Source organism: Gouania willdenowi, chromosome 4, assembly GCF_900634775.1.
Source record: "Gouania willdenowi chromosome 4, fGouWil2.1, whole genome shotgun sequence".
Lineage (NCBI taxonomy): Eukaryota > Metazoa > Chordata > Actinopteri > Blenniiformes > Gobiesocidae > Gouania > Gouania willdenowi.
In genome coordinates, this window is record NC_041047.1 from 17,980,542 (window position 1) to 17,999,923 (window position 19,382).

General features: G+C 38.5%; 2 protein-coding genes across 9 annotated transcripts in view; one reads left to right on the forward strand and one right to left on the reverse strand.

The window, feature by feature from the left end:
* Nucleotides 1–5,988, forward strand: part of obscna (obscurin, cytoskeletal calmodulin and titin-interacting RhoGEF a) — a 50,462-nt gene extending 44,474 nt beyond the window's left edge. For 4 of the 5 annotated variants that reach the window (XM_028445263.1, XM_028445265.1, XM_028445266.1 and 1 more), the window contains 7 exons: nt 95–197; nt 958–1,197; nt 1,868–2,091; nt 2,208–2,222; nt 3,279–3,375; nt 3,490–3,639; nt 5,416–5,988. In XM_028445263.1, coding sequence (XP_028301064.1) covers nt 95–197; nt 958–1,197; nt 1,868–2,091; nt 2,208–2,222; nt 3,279–3,375; nt 3,490–3,639; nt 5,416–5,596 — 1,010 coding nt within the window. In that variant the 3' untranslated portion in view covers nt 5,597–5,988. The remainder of the gene's footprint in view (nt 1–94; nt 198–957; nt 1,198–1,867; nt 2,092–2,207; nt 2,223–3,278; nt 3,376–3,489; nt 3,640–5,415) is intronic. The other variant, XM_028445264.1, reaches the window with a different exon arrangement.
* Nucleotides 5,989–6,026: 38 nt separating this feature from the next.
* guk1b (guanylate kinase 1b) lies at nt 6,027–18,448 on the reverse strand. 4 transcript variants are annotated; one of them, XM_028444845.1, is made up of 9 exons: nt 18,351–18,448; nt 16,201–16,316; nt 15,196–15,237; nt 14,757–14,882; nt 10,666–10,762; nt 8,302–8,440; nt 8,096–8,180; nt 7,932–8,017; nt 6,027–6,624 (listed from the first exon to the last, which is right to left on the reverse strand). In XM_028444845.1, the coding sequence occupies exons 2-9, from the start codon at nt 16,310–16,312 to the stop codon at nt 6,595–6,597; spliced, it is 717 nt and encodes a 238-aa protein (XP_028300646.1). In that variant the 5' UTR covers nt 16,313–16,316; nt 18,351–18,448; the 3' UTR covers nt 6,027–6,594. The 4 variants fall into 4 exon arrangements, with proteins under 4 accessions (XP_028300646.1, XP_028300647.1, XP_028300648.1 ...); XM_028444846.1 differs by having other exon boundaries at nt 16,201–16,426; nt 18,351–18,390; XM_028444847.1 differs by lacking the exon at nt 14,757–14,882.
* Nucleotides 18,449–19,382: the final 934 nt, after the last annotated feature.

The window sequence follows — 19,382 nt, forward strand, 5'->3', positions numbered from 1 at the left end:
GCAAGAAAATCTCTGTTGTACAACATTTTGCTGAGCAATGTTTCCGTGAGCGTTGTCCTTTACGGTGTTCACTTGTGTTTTCACTGTCTCGCAGAGATCCACATTCCTCTCATCCAGACAGAATCCCTGGGGTCAAAGGTGTCTGGATCAGAGCAGCAGAAGAACAAGAGCTTTAACTTCCTCTCTGAGATCAACAGGTAAAATGTGTTTTACCTGTTTAATAGTTGTTGAGTTCATAGCTTGGTTGTACCATCAAGACACATTTAAATTGTCTTTTATTTTAGGTTTTACATTTCTAACTATTGAGGAAGGATTATTAGTCCAATTGTAACAACAAGAGTACCCCAGCATACAAAATAGTCAGGAAAATTATGCTTTGTTCCGGCTCTTTTTCACAAATTTAACGGTTATTAATTAATTGCAAAAAACCCCCACAAAATTAATTGATTCCAAGGGTAATACTGAGGGTTATATTGACTCCGAGGGGTTCAGCTTCTGCATCCTCACTTGCATGTTTGGTAACACTTTACTTGAAGTTTTATACGTAAGGCTGACATTACGCTGTCATTACCTGTCATTAGCATGAATAAGGTGTCATGAAGGCTGTCATTAAGTGTTGTTCGCTAAATTATGACACCTTTGGAACTATGTTGACATTTTTTGGGTTAGGTGGAGGGTTCTAGTGGGGTTAGGTAGGGTTTCGGTTAGGGTTAGGGTAACAAAGTGTTAGGGTTAGGATAATGAACGACATGAATGACAACCTTCATGACACTTATTCATGTTAATGACAGGTGTCATGTCATAATAATAACAGCGTAATGTCAGCCTTGTGCATGAAACTTTAAATAAAGTGTTGTTCTAGTCATGTTTCCTTTTAAGGCAGTGTGCACCACGCAGACGTCACCACATCACACACCATGTGCTTTGTGCCACTAAGCCTCGCTCTGTCTCTTCCAGAGGACGTTTCAGTGTAGTAAACCTTTGTAGGAACGTTGAGACCAGTCAAGTGTTCGCTGCCAAGATCAGCCCCTACCAGGCCGAGCAGAGGCAGCTGGTGCTGCGGGAGTATCAGCTGCTGAAAAGGCTCCATCACCCCCACCTGGTAGAGCTGCATGCTGCTTACATCACACCCAGCTACCTGGTGCTGGTGGAGGAGCTCTGCCCCGGGAAGGAGCTGCTGCACAGCCTGGCTGCAAGGTAAAAACTATTTATTTATTTATTTATTTGCACATACAAAATATTTTTAAAAATCCATCAAACATTTATAACATAACTGTGTGGGTAGAGGTGAAGAAGACCACAGGGTCTTATAAAGCCACGTCACCATTTCCAACGATAAGTAAGCATTTTACATGCAGTATACAAAGCAATGGATGAATACAAAAAAATAAAAACAAACAACATCTGCAAGGTGGAGTTCAAAGATGTTCAAAGTAGATATAAATTTCAGAGTCTGAGGTAAATTGTTCCAAAGTGATGAGCCTCTATATTTCAAAATCTGTTGGTCAATTAAAGTTCTGAAAATACAGCAGATGAAAATCTCTGCAACGCCTTGTTGAATAATTGTGAAAATCTGAAGAATATTTAAAAAAGATTACAGAATACATTTGGAAACTCAGTGGGCAAGTACACTACCAATACATGAATAAACAATTTCTGTTAACATTGAAAATGGACAATATTTTGTATTTTCTGAACAAAGGACCAGATGAAGACAATCTTACCGAGGAATCCAACATTCTTATAAAGTTCTTTTGAATTAGTAAAACCTTGTTTATATAAGTTTGACAGGTATTTCCAGGTATTATTACTAATAAACCGTTTAGGACTGTGATGGTCTGAGTTGTCCATCGTTGTGTCCCCTCAGAGATCTGTACTCTGAGACTCATGTGGCGGAGCTGCTGGTTCAGATCTTGAGCGCGGTCGACTATCTTCACAGCCGTCGCATCGTCCACTTGGACCTGAAGTCTGACAACATGCTGGTTGACGATGGGAACCATGTGAAGATTGTGGACTTTGGCTCGGCTCAGTCCTTCACTCCCGGGCAGCCTCTGCACATCGAGCACATTCAGGGCTTCTCAGACAGCAAAGGTGATGAGAGTATCTTCTCTGATTTCAGGAGAAACTAAACCGCACATAAGTAATGCTGGCTTTGTTGTTGAATATTCTAATGCACTAACCCTATGACTGTCATGACCTTCCAACAGACGGCTGCACCAAAGGTACACACACTTTAACGGAGGACGGATTGGTGGATGGAAATAACTCAGCGTAGCTTCACCCACTTCAGCTGATGCTAGCTACTATAGCCTAACAAACACAAGTTCATTCTTCATTCATCATTCTTTGTCATTTCAAGCTATTTAGTAGAACATTTACCGTTACCGTATAACGCCAAAAGTATCATATTTGATACATGAGTTTTGAAACTGTCTACTTGATCAGTGTGATGTTTTTTTTTCTTCTTGAAAAACCCAATGTATACGATTATAAACATGCAATATAAAGATAATCCACCATGGGGCAGTAATTACTTCTGCAGAGGCATTTATAGCAACTCTACAAGATAGCTATGTATGAGGAAAGATGCACAGGTGCTTTTAGAGGAAGAACTTTTCCAATTTTGAAAAGATTAAGGTAAGAGAAACATTCCATTTTTTTACTGAAACATCAATAGGAGGAGTTACTGGGTTGATGCAGTGTGATATAATCTCTGGTGTATCAGATTTGCTACGTACAGCAGGTATAGAAGGCCAATCAGTCAATTGTCATTTCATTGCATTTCATGCATTTTACATATCAATACTTTGCATAACATACTTTTCAAGTAAACTAAATAAATGTTTAAATTGCATAATTTGGTAACCAACATGGGAAACAGACAGAGATAAAAGCACTGTGCTGGCCATTTTTTCAGGCCTGCTACCAGCATGCAAAATAACAAGTTTGTGACCCCAAAAAGAGGAAAAACGTGAAAACCGTGCCAGTTTCATTGGTGGATATCATTGTTGCATGAAAATAGCACTAAAAAATGTCTTATCTATGTATGGAATTACCAATTTGTTGACATGTTGGTTATTTATCACATTTTTGTTGTTAAATAAAACAATATTTGAACATTGAGACCGGATGTATCAAATATGACACAAATTAAAAATCTTTTGGTTGTTCATAAGGACCAAGAAAGGCTCCAGTTTCAAAACATTGGATTTCAGGCTTTACAGAGCTAATGAACAGCACTATTAACAGACAACGTTCGTGTCTGTCTCTTTTGTCAGTTTATATCGTCCTCCCTAAAGCTCCAGAGATCCTGGAGGGTCAGGGCGTTGGACCTGAGACGGACATTTGGGCTGTAGGAGTGCTGTCGTTCATCATGTAAGCACAGCTTTAGAAAGAGAAACATACAATAAATGATGCAATGAGTTCCTAATGGAGATGCAATGCTGAGGATTCACAAATACTAATTGTGGTTTGGACATACTCCTCTAGGTTGAGCGCTGACAGCCCGTTTCAGGCAGAACTCGGCTGGGAACAAGACCGGAACATCAAGAAAGGGAAGATCCAGTTTGGCCAGTGTTACCCTGGTCTGTCAGAGGGAGCGCTGAGCTTCATGAAAAGCAGCATGAATAATAAATCATGGTGAGTGTTATTTTAAAAATCCTGGCCCTGCATTCACACAGTGATACATAACATAACTGTGCAGGGGTGACCTCATGGTTAAAGAAGTGGAACTGACATGATCAGCACTACCGTAGGCTCATGAGCAAGGCACTTAACCCCAGAATAAATCCTCCCAGGGAGGCACATTGAGGCTGCCCACTGCTCCTAAAGGATGGGATGAATGCAGGGAAATTATTTCATCAATATACATGTATATGTGAGAATAAATTGAATGAGCAGTGAACAGTTAAACTTAAAGGTTCTCAGTCAGAGCTCAGTGTGTGTGTGGGGGGGGGGTAATATCTAGAAGTTTGTGGGTTTATGTCTCGCTATTCAAGTCCTACTATTACTGTTACTGTTGGTCGTAACTGGTGTGTTTTCCTTGAATTTCTTATGTACGTCTTTGTAATGAGGCTAACAATGCTGCCAGTTAGTGAGAAGATGAGGGTTTAAGTGGTTTGTAATTATGAGAAAATGTGCTCACAGTGTTTTAATAGCTGCATAAAGACGATTCTGTGCCAAAAGGAAAGGCTGAAGTTTAATTTAGTGAAAGATTTACTGATTATGTGTTGAACAGTAAAAAATACAAAGGAGCATCACTGTGTCAGTGTGATTGGTGACAAAAATAACCGTGGGTGAAACGACACGTTATGTTAATGTTACAAACCTTGGGGTCGCCTGGAATAAAAATGGGGTCACCTGAAAAGTCTAGTAATTGGTAAAACACAAAAAAGGATTAAAATTGTATTTTTTATTATTATTTTTCAAACACACATCACACACAATAAATATCAAATTACTATTCTATACTTAAGCTTTCTCAAATATGTATCTAGTTCAAATAAAATGCAGTATAAAAATGGAGGTGGAGACCCAAGTGGAGGGATGGGGGCGGAGCTCAGGTGTAATAAACCAATATTTATCGTTTACTTAGACATGGTCAGTCAAGCAGGGCTTCGACACACAGGTGGTCAATCCAGGGAGGCAGAGGTATCCAAACACACAAAAGCCAAAACCAAGAACAACAAAGCTTGGGTAAAGAAGAACAACGTCCAAACGCAAAAACACTTGTCGTCGATCCAGAAATGACTGGCATGAAACCGAGCCCAGATTACAAGTGATAACATAGTAATGTCCCAGCACTGAACTGAGGCAAAGCCTCCCCATTTAAACACAGAGCAGTTAATTGCAGCTGGAGACCAATCACGAGCAGCTGGTGCCCAGTACGAGAAAGCTGCTGGGAGGGAGGCTGAGAGTTCCTGCCTGCCCTACAAAATAAAACCCCATCCTGACAAATATCTAGTCATTTTGTGCACCAATCCCGGCTACTCCGTATTTGTCACACTAATTTGTAACACACACTAACACAAAGTGTTGGGTCATGACCTCAAAAAGGTTGGGAACCTCTGAGTTACGTGCATACATTCAATAAAAGTAACTGCTCTTCCTGATTTGTGCACTAGAGGTACTATTTTAGTACAGATATAACAGGAAGACTGAATAGATGATGGCAGTAAAACACCATTGATGACCATTTTATTTTGTTAATGTTTTTGTTTACACATGTGATGCATTTACGAGGGACAGTAATAATCCCACTAATATTGATGTTTATGTCACACTGACTTTGACACCTGTGGTTTAGCCCAATAATTCCTCTCAATTAGGTTTTTTTTTGCACTAAATTAGGACATTTATTGTGTAAAATAGAAGCTTATACAGTATACATGGCACTGATTTGATGTGATTTTGCAGGGGGAGACCCACTGCAGCAGAGTGTCTTCAGGGCCCGTGGCTGCGAGCCCACCGCACCCCACACAAAGCCCGTCCATCAAAAGTGTGTTTCTCTACAGACAAGCTGAAAGCTTACCTTAAGCAGAAAGAGGAGAAACGGGATGTGGTCCGCACTAAGATACAGGGGTCTTTGTTCCAGTGAGGAAAAGGACCTAATGTTCATTTCAGCTGTTTGTGTGTGTGCGACTCATTTTCTGGCACAAAGAAGCAGGTGTTAGAGCATCTTCATTGTAGAAAAGAAAAGTATGTGATGTGTCTTAATCGGTACCAAAGTTTTCTTAAGTTATCGACTTTGTCTGTGGGTACAATGTTTTTTTTTTGTTTTTGTGTGTGTGTGTGTGTGTTTGTGTGTGTTTGTGTGTTTCCTAGCCAGCAGATCATGTTTACAACTTTTAGTGCAGCGTTGCATGATGTGTAAAGATTGGACAGTTTGAGAAAACTGGTGATGCCTGTAGGTTTTATCCAATACACCAGAGACTTATATTCATTGTGTGAGCCTGAAAAAGTCTTTAATAAACCACACAGAAATATTCACTCATGGTCCCTGCATTTTTTTTTTTAATTTCCTCTCCTTTGTGTATACAAACAAACACAGACAAATTATGTCACACAAATAACAGGCCAATATTTGAATTCTAACACACTACTTAATTGTGGTAACACATTTCCTTCATTTAATATTTCAAACATTTTAAAGTCCATTATATTTACACGTCAGGTTTTAAAGTAGTTCAGAAGTAATTCAGCATAGTTTTTCATGACACCAGTGAATTTACAACTAATCAACAAATCACATAAATACAGTGAAACTGCTCCGACTCATTGAGATCATCCGAAACACTTGATTTGGCAGTTGTTTGTCGTCCTTTGACGTGCCAGCTACCTTTAAACCACAGGTTTTCTACATCAACAACACAAATCCTGACACACAGAGCAAAGAGGCTTCATCACATCCGCGCTTCAAACTGCACGACAAACCACTGGGCAACGAAAAACATGTCAAATTCTGTTTGTCCGCGATGATTTCAGGTGTGTTTGCACTCAGCGAAGTGAAAACTTGTTCACGACCGAAACTCATGAGTTGCTTCTTCCTCCCAGCAGCAGAAAAAAAAAACTGTTAAACTAATGGTTTCCTTGTGATCATTTTGCTTCTTGAACTTTTTTGATTTCCTGTTGGGACAGAAATGATCAAACTAGTTTTTATACACATAAACAACAATTAGATGACAATTATTTACACTGATTTATTAAATAGGAATAGCAATGAGCTTTAATAATGAATAATTCTCCATGAAAAATATTTTATCTCAATATTTAGCCAAAAGATGTAAATATATTAACAAAGCTGGTACTAGCTTTTGTAGGCCACCAGTTTGCCAAACAATATGGAGAGATTTCTCATCCATTAAATGGTCCATAAACAGGCTACAGTCAATAATAACCTCTTGTAACCCAGGTTAAAAAATGGATTATACTAAATAAAATTATAATATGATTATGATCATAAATCTAGCAGGAAAAAACTGTAAATACATTATTAATAACAAAGTGGATCTAAAAGAAAATTAATAAATTTTTGAATATATTTTTTCAAAAGAGGATTAGGCTGTAATTGTAAAAATCTAATTGTATTAAATGCATCATTTGACAAATATCACCCCAGAACTAACAGCCAATCAGATCAGCCTGGGATGATGCTAAGGTGTAGTAGTCATCCGGGAGCCACAAAGGTGAACCTGGTTTTGTCGAATAAAGTTTTTTTCTCTCTTCTTTCAGGTAGTTTTGGGCATGCTTATCAGGAATCAGGGGGCACTGGCCAATTGTAAACAGAGGCATGGCAATAAAGCTGCAGTATGTAGAATGGTGAGACTTGTATAGAAACAACCATGCTCCACCCTCTCCTCCCTGTTTCAAAACCTATGGTCCCTTAATGTCTCCTGGTGAACACTCCACTATGGAGCCCTGAGCAACTTTTTTCTCCATAGAAACTAATGACAAATTAAGCAACTTAAGTGATCAAGAATAACAACAAAATGAAAACAATTATCTATATGTTAATAGAAAGTACCAAATACTGAGTCATTACGTGATATTTAAAAACGGCAAATATATTTGTATAGCGCATTTCATACACAAGGCAACTCAATGTTCCTTACATGATCAAGACGTGATCACATTCAACAGCTTAAAATCAATAAGAACATTTAAAATCATCAGTGAAATCAATTAAAACCATCAACAAACACATGACATCAACAACATGACCAAAAATCTCCCTCTCCATCATACGCAGTAGAGAAAAAGAGTGCAGACAAGTACATTTCATCCTCCTCTGATGAAGCCAATGAATCAGCTTCAGGGGCCCCTACTGGTATTAAGGGCCCTATGTATTGCATAGTCTGCATATAGCCAGAAACGGCTATGGATATGAAAGGTTGCTACATGCTCAACACCTTTACTGTATAGGTTTTACTCACGTCATTGAGGATGTCTTTCAGCTCCTCGTAGGCTCTCTCTAAGTCATCGTTGATGATGACAACGTCAAACACACCTGGTTCCTTGCCTATGAATCAGCATTGAATAACGATGGTCAATGCACTGATGATTGTTATCGTCTGAGCAGAACCACAGAGACACTTACTGAGCTCCATGTCAATGCGCGCTGCTTCCAGACGTTTCTGTAAACTCTCCTCTGTTTCCGTCAGCCGCTCCCGAAGTCGCTTTTCCTGAAAGAGAAGTCGGTAACACAACTTCTGCTGTTTATGACCTTAATATAGGTCTATACCAACATATCTCAGAATTATATGGTGTTTCTTATTTTTTAGAATCTTAAAATCAAACATTTACCAGGATCTCCATGGATGGAGGCTGGATGGAGATATAGATGGGGTTTAGATCAGTCTCTTTAATCCTTCTCACTCCCTGGATGTCCACATCCAGAATACAGATCAAGTTCTTGGCCTGCACATCCTGTATGGCTGCTTTGCTGCAAAAACAAGCATGTGTTCAACATCACTGGTTGAATTCTAATTGTTATTGTGTCGTTGTTCCAGCGAGACTCATTTTAACAGTTAAGTTGAGGTTTAGCTTATTCAGACAAGGTTTTTCTGGACATTTTTTATCCCCTGACATGTTTTGACTGTCGACTGCCAGTCTTCGTCAGAGGAGTGTGAAACCTCAACCATTACATGGAAGTCAAGTGAAACTTCAAAGGAACCATCAAAGGCGATCAGCAGAACTCCTCTGAGGAAGACTGGCAGTTGACAGTTGAAACATGTCCGGAGATAGAAAAAAAAAATTCCTGAAAAACCTCTGAATAAACAAAACCTCAACTTAACAAATCATGTAATGATAATTAATTACAATTATGACGAAATTATAATTGTAATCATAATTGAAAGGATGTGGCTATTGTAATCACAATTAAACTGTAATTAAGTTCAGATAATCTACTTTGTAATTGTAATTGGCATGGAAATTAAAAAAAAAAAAACAACTGTCAATTACAATTTAATTAAACGCAAACCAGTGGAATGATGTTACAGTCCTGTGGTAACACATACTGTACGTAGTTAACAATCATTAAAATGTGTTTCGTATCAACTTTTCCAACTACCAGTTAGTTCTCTTCAGGATCATGTTACCATTATAAAACCAATTTAAATTGAGGGGTACACTGACTGAGAAAGGTTCAGACACCCCCCTAAAAATACCAATACCAATATTTTCATGGATAAGGAAGCCTAACAAGGTAACCAAGAGATGAAAAACAACTTGGATGATAGATACATTTATTTTTGTGTATTTTACAGCTGATTTAGGACATGGTTCAAAACTGACCTGTCATCATAAGAGATGCTAACAGAAATATAACACAAGAAGAAGGTTCTGTTTTATTAGATTATCTATTTTATATTTTGTAATTGATTTTTAGAAGGAAAATAAGACTTTTAATTGTAATTGGAAAAAATGCCAGTCACCGCAATCATAATTGAGCTGTAGATGAACAGTGGGTAGATCCAAGTCATATGAATGGGTATGAATTGTGCCTGAATGTTGGTGTGAAATGGCAGTACTTCCCATTCTAGCTTACCACCACTGGTATGACAGATGTCTGATGTGAGTGGCTGGAGTGTAAAAAAGCGCTATATAAAGCCATCTCTAAGCCAATATTATTATTGATATGTGATTACAGAATCTCTACTGGTCCTGGTCACACTGCCCTAAGCAGGCCACATACCATCGTACACTGATAACATTTGCCAAGGTCTCTTCTCAGAGACTCTGTCATTGTTATGCTTAGCGTTATTAGCAGCATACAAAACCCTGAGGGCACAGAACAACTACAGATTCATAAAACCCTTTGACCAAATAAACCCTGTGTCCGCAGTGAACCCGTAAACCTTACAACTTGACTCCGTCTTGTTCCATTCAAAACCGCCACAACAATTATTGTTATAGATAATTAAAGACGGAATTGGGATTGACCCCAACCCGGATTATTGTCCGTGTGAGTCGTGGCATGCAAGCAGAAGGTGTGATGGTTGGCAGTGACTGACTAAAGAGGATCTACATGCTGCATTGATCTGGGTTTAGTGAGCGAGCAGAAACTTCACAATAAGAGGAAGAGATTAAAAGAGGTGCTGAGCTCAACTGTTGCTCTTTCTGACCTCCACGGTTGTTAGCCTCCATCTGTCACTGTTGCACTTTATCCTCCTGATCCCTGTTATTCAAAGGGTTTAAAAAGCACCAGACCTATAGTAAATTAGGTTTAATCATTGTGTATGATAATAAGTGGTGTTTTCATATTTTTTGTTTTAATTTCTAATAAAAAAAGGTACCAGTTTAATACTTAAACAGGGATATTAACAGCATTTAGTTAAGATGCAAAATCCAATTAGAAATTACAAATTGTTTGTGCAGGACCTGCATAAATAAAGAAATATGCAGATCATAGATTGGGAATAAATGAAGGAATAAATGCATTCATTCATTATTTAATCAAGAAATCAAGAAATACATTTGATTAAAAAAGATTTAAGTATGAAATGTTTCATATTTGATCTCCATAAGATCTGATGCTCTATCTTTCCTTTTCAGGATTTCTGTTCATTATAAACTGAATAAAAACACAAATTTGAGATAACTGGTCATTATTAAATGTCGTCAACATGTCAGCATCAAATCAATACATGAGAATTTTTATTTTACCTTGTCCCGTATAAGTTGCCAGAAAACTCTGCGCTCTCGATGAACTCTCCATTGTCAATGCCCTCCTGCACGATGTCCCTTGTTGAAAAGTGGTAATCTGATTAAAAAAAAAAAAAAAAAAAAAAAGCATCATGTGGTGAAATTTAAAGAGAAAAAAATCCCTTTGAAAGTCAGGAAATGCAAATTTAGAATGCAACACACACACATACTTGCTAACTTCTATTGACTACCCATATTTAATATGGTATTGGTAGATATATTTCCACTTATTTAGGAATAAATATTCTCAATGAAACTAGTTTCATTAATTGTATATTTAAAGGGATTTGTAGTATAGAAAATAGCACAGACTCACTCACTGTGCTACTATTACAGCTGCTAATGGCTACTGTGATAGCATACAATCATTAGCATGTCAACATGAAATGGAACACTGCAGAGGGAAAGGACTGAGCTTTAAAGACAGATAAAAAGCTTGAAAGCAAGCAAAGCAGCCTTCATTCAGCTCTCTACATCAGTGGTTCTCAACCTTGGGGCCATGAGACACTGGGTGGGGGTCGCCAGGTGCCTTCAAGAAACTAGGAACAATTTAAGCCCATTTTTGCTTATTTTTACGCTTTTTCTGCAACTACACCAAACTTGCCGCATTTGAACCTATTTTCATTACTTTTTCTTGCCATGTTTTGGCTCCTTTTAATGCATTTTGCTACATTACGCCCTCTTCTGCCACTTCTCCATAAAATTGAAATGCCTTTTCTGCACATTGTCAAGACATTTTTGGCACTTATGAACTCTTTCCTCCACTTGTTCCTTTTTTTTTGCCAATTTAACCACATTCACAATTTTCCATGCCCATTATATGCCAGTTTAAACTAACTGTCCCAACTATTTGTTCCAATATTGACTCTTTTAACCCTTTTTGTTTACCACTTTTACTGTCTGTTTGTGGCCACTCTAATTTGCAACGTTGAACCAATCTTTGTGCTTTTTAAAATCCCATTTCGCCACCTTTTCCACCATTTTTGGTGACTCCTAACACATTTTATTTCTGATGACTATATGCTCTGGCACAAATTATAATGAACTTCCTGGTTAACAGTGGACATGATTCAGATGAATAAACAAATGTGGTTATCACAGATTCATAAAACAATGGGCCATCATTTGCCAGGATCTGTTTAGTTTGTGTTTAGCCCTTTGTGTTATTCTGAGTCTTTTTTTATCATTCTGTTTTCTAGTATTAACTCATGTCTCTGTGTTCCAGGTATTCCTGCTCCACCTCCCAGTGATGTCAGTGTGTTTGGGTTGGGACTGATGAGCTTCCTCATGTGTTGCACCCAGGTGTGGCCCATTCCCATTCAAGCCTCCCTCACTATAGCTGAGTGTTTGGACACTGTGGCCGTTTCTCAATTCTAAGTATGCATACTCCGTACTTGTGAACGCCTGGGTACAGACTCGTGGGAGCAAACTTGAAGAACGAACTTGCGGAGTGCGCAAGCGCGGAAGTTGCGTACTCGTTGTTTTGGGACAAAGCAAACTTCCTGACATCGTTGTGCGCAACAGTGTGTAGTATGTGCGCTCCACTGTAAACCTCAAATAAAATATGTATCATTGAGTAGATGTCATTGTTATAAATATTAATTATTCTGTACAGCAATAAAACATTTTTGTGATAAATTAAAAAAAATGAACAAACATTTTAATACAATAAACGTGTGTGTGTCATACCTGTCAAGTATCATGTTTTGGCTGGGAAACTCTCGTCTATTACCCCTCTTTCCCGCCATCTTCCCATTTAAGTATTTTCCCGTAAATATCCCATATTTTAATGTAATAATAATTAAAAGATGCCTTACGAAACTGAACGCCGTCACTAGCCTCGCGAGAACTTCCACCTGAAATGGCCTGAGTGGCAGTTCTCGAGATTAGTGCCGACAGCGGCAACAAACCCAGTAACATCTCAGAAGAAAGACGATAAATGAAGACGTTCCAGTGAAAAAAACAAAGAACTGGTGTAAATACGTTGTGAAATGTGACAGAGTTTACCTTCCTAAAGAGCAGCAGGATGGGACACTAGGGGAAAACTATATTATTTCATATATCATATGAAACAAAATATTAGTTTTAGGAGTCACTGCTTATACTTCTCAGAACAACATGTAAAGCTCAGTTAGATGGATTTCTGAGTGCACATGTTGTGTAGCTGTTTGTTAATAAATGTCCCAAATTTAACCCAGAATTATCTTTCTGATCAGACTTTATTTGAACTAAAATGATCTAGATTTATATCATATATCACTATTTTGAGAAAATATATTGAGATATGAGTTTTGGTTCATATTGCCCAGCTCTAGTAATGTTCACAGCATTTCAATGTTAATAAAGGTCGGCCTACCAGATTCTAATCACATTTAGTAAGTGGTTTAATAAGTGGGTGTTTTAGATTTCTTGTACACCTATCTTACTGTAAATTATAAGGGATACTGGAGCTTGGTTGAGCGGGCGGGACGGCTTGTGGTGGGCGCCAGAAAATGTCCCTTATTTTGAAATCCAAAACTTGACAGGTATGGTGTGTGTATGTTTTTTGTTTTATATATTGACAGTCCCTATAAATAGGTAATCTGGTCATGGCTAACTGGATGGCCAAAAAACACATCCTAAGCAGCAACCAGGCAATAGGTGATACAGGCAATTTATAAAACTAATATAAAGGACCATTTACAATGGATTGGACATGTATTGTTGTTGTGGCTGCCTTTTACCATATATGATATATGATAATAATTTACAAAATAGTAATAATAAGAAAATAATAATAAAGAAAGAAAAATAATAATAGTTGGTTGTTAATGGGAGAAGGATGAACTAGATAAATAGATTTATTATTTCAATGATTAATGATAATAATTGAACAGAAGAAGAAGAAGAAGAAGAAGAAGAAGAAGAAGAAAATAAAAGTAAAAGTAAAAAACAAATTTACAAAATAGTAATGATAAAAAACAATAAAATGAAGAAGAAAAATACTAGTTGGCTATTCATGGTAGAAGGATGAAGGTGAAGATGAAAAGGAAAAAAAGTTTACGGTAATAATAATAATGGAAACATGTGTGTTTTCGAAGTGCATGCTGGGAAATATAGTTGGCGGAGTACGCACAAGTCTCCTCTGATGCATGCTCAGTAAAACGGGCGGATCAAGTTCTCATCCGGGGATTTACAGCGGACTTGCTTAGAAGCGGACTTTGAATAGGAACAGGACTTGGGCCGCGTGTGATGACGTTTCACATCTCCACGAGCACACGAGTCTGCACAAGTACACAGAATGAGAAACGGCCAGTGTGTTTGCTGGATCATTGTATATTGTCAACCTCCTTGTGTCCCGCTGCGATTGTTTCTTGCTCCCTGATTCTTCCTTGTGCCCTTTTGGATTTTGGTTAGTTTTGGAATAAACATGAACTGGTTCCAAGAACGATACGCCTGCGTTCTGCCTCCATCTCTCTCTGCATTTGGGTTCACACCACCACCACCCCGTGACATCATTTTGCTGCCTTTATGGATGGGCCGCAAAAAGCTCTCCCTTTTACTCCCCCTTATAGATGACCCACCTTTATTTTAGGGGTCGCTGGCTGAAAAGGTTGAGAACCACTACTCTACATAACTAATGGACAATTATTCTCCTCATGTTAAAGCTCAACGCCTCACTTTGCAAATTCCCATCATGCAGTTAGCCAAACGATAGGGGCTAATTTGGGTTATGGTGACACACATGTTCTAAACACAGGAAAAACATTGTTGAATGTTTCTCATGGGCTGCTAATGGTTGGATGCTAACAGCGACAAAGGGGGGAAGTTGGAACCTGTAAGGACTGGACGTGGGGAACACTGTTGAGGCTTCACAGGGGGCTATTTTCAAAAGCTTTTTACTCCAAAGTGTAGACTGTTGGATCCTGAGAGAGAAGCACTTTAACTTTTACTTTGTCTTACAACTTGTGGATATGAATTTAACAACATTGTGCCAGGATGATGAAAGTAACCCCCATCCCTCTGGTGTAAAGTTGAATTTATAAACTGATCAGGTTTCACACCGAGGTCACCTTCATCTGTGGGTTCTGATTCATTTGGGTACGAAACTGAGGTTGACAAATCTAAGTCTTCAGAGGAAAAGATGTCTGCTACAGGCAGTAAAGTAGCCCCCAGAAGCATGGGGAGCGAGTTCAACCCTATGGAAAGAGAGCAAAAAAGGCACAGAGAGTAATGTATCCCTTTGTATAAAAGCAACTATACTATATATAAATATGTATATACAGGGTGACACTTGGGAGTAAGAAGTGCTGCTGGCATTGGATTACACTGGGGATGCATTCCTATTAATATTAAATGTAATGTCCATAACTCAGTTCCACACGTTTGAATAGAAGCTCAGGGCTGCTATAGATGGTGACTGGCACAGGTCATAAGTGTGCAGGCACTAAAGCATCAGCCGTTCACTAAAGAGTGTCACCAACAGGCCAGTTCCAAGCTGAACAACAGTACCTTTGCCAGCTTCCTCTCCAGGACGAGGGTTTCTCGTTGTGTCTGTCAAAACAACAACAACAAAAAAAAAAAAGCAACCTTAAAATAAAATAAAAGAACAAACAGAATATTTTAAGTAGGGCTGGGACTTTAAATCAGTGATTCATTAATTACAGAAAAATAAAGCACTAAAAAAATATTGCAGTTAATCGCTTTTTGTTTTGCACTCCAAACAGCGTGGAACCTTTCTCATGACACGAGTTCCTGGTATTTCCATAACACTGATGCTCCGGCTACAAACAGGAAACCAGAGAAGTCGTTGCTGTGTTTCATTGGCGTTAATTTGAGTTTAGAAAAAAAAAAGCAGAGCCTTATCATTTCAATGCTAAACACGTTAGCCTGGAATGAATCCTAATCTCCTTGTATTATTCGTTGTTTAATACAGGCGATCAGTCTTGAAGTGCTCACAAGACATTTGAGTTCTGGGGGCGGGACAAACACGCACAGAGTAACCAATCAAACAGTGAGCGGACGTGACAACAATGGCGCAACATGCTTAGATATTTTTCCCTAAATGGAGCTGGCAGCAGAAAATGGCGTGTAGCACGATACAGACTTACGGTTTTAAAGCGTGTTCTTGTTGTTGCTATAACGATATATTCAGGTCTTTTACAACAGAGCAGATTTAGTTTTACCCTACTGATGATGAGTTGTTGCAATAGCAATCCTGGTCTGAGTGAATTCTCCTTGGCGGGCGCCATGTTTGTTTTGACACTGCTAGGTGCTGGAGATATGACCTTTCTGTACGGCTCTGATTGGCTCAGTGTTTCTCGAGCCAAGGATATGGGATTAATTTAGATTCATTGAGATTAATTACAAAGTCTCTAATTAATGAGATTTTTTTTAATTTATCGAGTCCCACCACTAATTTAAAGGTATTTCTTTGGTCAATAAAGATTGCAGTGTGCAGACCCAGAAACCTATCCTGAAACAGGATTGCGTTGCCGTAGCCAATCACAGACTTACGTGACACACTGAATCCAAAGACGCCTTCGTGGTCCTTCATCAGCCTCTTCATCAGAGTACTCTTCCCCGCTCCAGAGGGGCCGCTCAGCACCACAGGCCTCGGTCCTGACATGGTCCTGAGATGCACGGGCAGACGGGGAAAGATGGAGGCAGGGTGAGCTTTGGGGGGAGTGTCACTTGTAGCCAAAAGCAGATTACGGTCTGATCATCTGTGACAGAGAAAATCCTACAGCAGAGGTGAGGCTGCCCTTTCAGATTAAGATACAGAACTTAGGCCCAGCTCTACACTGGGAAGGGGTTCACAAATGACACTCTTTTTAACCTTTCAATGATCCAAGATAAACAGAGCTAATCCTTCTTATCCAGGTTTCTCACTCCATTCATCCATTAACGCACACAACAAGGCTTTTACTTTTGTTATTGCTCATCTAACCAAAATGAAAAATCCATTTACACCAATCCCCCTTTTTTAACCTAAACACATATTGCTAGGGTAATGTTAAGAATACCTGTTGAAGTTATGATATGTCAGTCAACAGGATTAAGGGATCTAGACCAAGCAGCTCTGAGACCAGGACAGGTGACCCATATACAGGTACATCTAAAAAAAATAAATAAATTAGAATTTAATGAAAATGTTCAATATTTTTGGTCACTCATTTCAGAAAGTCAAACTTATATATGATATACGCTCATGGAAAATTAGAATATTAGATAAGATCAATAAAAAAAAGGATCTTTTAAACAAAAATGTAAGGCTTCATTTCTATGCACTCAATACTTCTGCATTGTTGGGTCTGGTGTCTCTCACCTTCCTCTTGGTAATACCCCATAGATTCTCTATGGGGTTCAGGTCAGGCCACTTTGTTGGTCAATCAAGCACATTAAAACGATTGAACCAGCTTTCGGTACCTTTGGAAGTGTGGGCAGGTGCCAAGTCCTGCTGGAAAATGAAACCAGCATCTCCATAAAGCTTGTCAGCAGAAGGAAGCATGAAGTGCTCTAAAATATCCTGGTAGATGGCTGCTTGACTGTGGACTTCAGAAAACACAGTGGACCGACACCAGCAGATGACACGGCAACCCAAGTCATCAGACTGCGAAAACTTCACACTGGACTTCAAGCGAGCATCTCCACTCTTCCTTCAGACTTTGGGATCTTGATTTCTAAATGATATGCAAAGTTTATTTTCATCTGGAAAAAAGGACTTTGGACCACTGAGCAACAGTCCAGTTCTTTTTCTCCACAGCCCAGGTAAGATGATTCTGACTGGTTCAATGACCATGGTGTTACTGTGCTTTGATTGACCAGAAAACTGGCCTGACCTGAACCCCATAGAGAATCTATAGGTTATTGTCAAGAGGAAGGTGAGAGACACCAGACCCATCAATGCAGATGAACTGACGTCTGTGCCACAGGTTGATCACCTCCATGCCACGCCACATTGATGCAGTCATTCATTCAAAAGGAGGCCCAACCAAGTATTGAGTGCATAGAAATGAACATACTTTTCAGAAGCCTTACATTTTTGTTTAAAACATCCTCATTTTTGTTCTTTCATTATCTGTAAACCATAATCGTCAAAATTTCAAGAAACAAAGTATTGAAATATTTCACTATATGTCATGAGCTTATATCATATATGGGTTTGACTTTCTGAAATAAGTGACCAAAAATATTAATCATTTTCATGATATTCTAATTTTTTTTTAGATGTACCTGTATACCTGCTGCACCCAGTCTATCAGTTAGCAAAGGGTTAAACCATTCACACCGTTTTTTTTTTTTTTACAACAATGGATGGACTGAACAATATATAAAAAATAACTTTTCCTGTACTGATTTACCTTCATCTAGAAAGCTCAAGTTTTTTTTTTTTAATTACTCTGGTGAAAGTACAAGTTAGTTTCAGGACACTTTGACACCTACGGTAAGTAGAAAGTATTCACCAGTTGAATTATGAGAACAAATACAGTATCATGAACTAGAGAATGAATGAATAAACAATTCTACATCAAGTTATTTCCAAGCAAATGGTTTGGAAAAAAAAATGTAGGGGTTTTTTAGTCTTTGAAAAAAAACATAAATATAATGCTAATCATCATCAGCTCTGTTTTCATTGAAGAGGTTAAAAAAATAGCCATCCTTACCTTTTCTCTCAGAGCCTGTATCGTGTGTGTTGTAGAGACCTTCAGCAACAGATGATTCTTCAGCCAGGCTTCTTAATGGACTGCAGTGTGTGTGTGTGTGTGTGTGTGTGTGTGTGTGTGTGTGTGTGTGTGTGTGCACATCCACTGAAGTAGCTGACTGCCAGCTCTAATTACCACCTCCTCTCTTCATTCAGCAGCCAATCACACGTGTTCTCAGCAGCATGTGTTTACCCACAGTTGGAGGAGAGCACTGTGTTATTAGGTGATAATGTCACTCTTTAATTACACATGGAGTCTGTTGTCTTGTGTGTTTGTTCTCTGAACACACACACTTGTTGAATAGACTGCATGCAATATCATGGTTTTATTGGAACATAATTGTTTGTAGGTGGGAAATCAGAATGTATGCTTTATTTGATAGGAGCAATGTGTTTTTCATGGAGTTAGCTTATAATTGGATGTTGTTACAATGCATTTACTCATAAAGTTGGGTTCTTTAAACTTAACCCCCCCCCTAATATCCTTAGATATTTGTAACACATTTTACCCTTAGGGTCAATCTGACCCCAGAGATATTTGCCTCCAGAAATTTTTTTTTGACCAAGTGTTTGTATCAGACACTTTGTTTATTAACCCCTTGAGAATGTAATTGTGACCAGTTCTATAGCGCCACCGCCAGGCCAAACATTTAATTTTGAATTCATTTATCTGGAATAGTTTTTCTAATTTGGGGGTTCATGACTCTCACAGAATGAACCATGTTGACTGATGTTTTTATGCTCAATCAATTGTACCCATCAGATTAGGAAAAATCATGAAATATGATGCCAAAAAAAAAAAATTAACTATTATTTTTTGAATGATAAACAATGAATGGGTTCAAGTTGACCCCATTGATTAATGGAGGGTTAAAATACTTGGAACAAATGGAGCTGTGTTTTGACTTAGTACACACTCACTTTTAGTTGCATATGTGTTCACTCTGAGGTAATTGGGTCTCACGTGTATAATATTACTATTAATATTATTTAA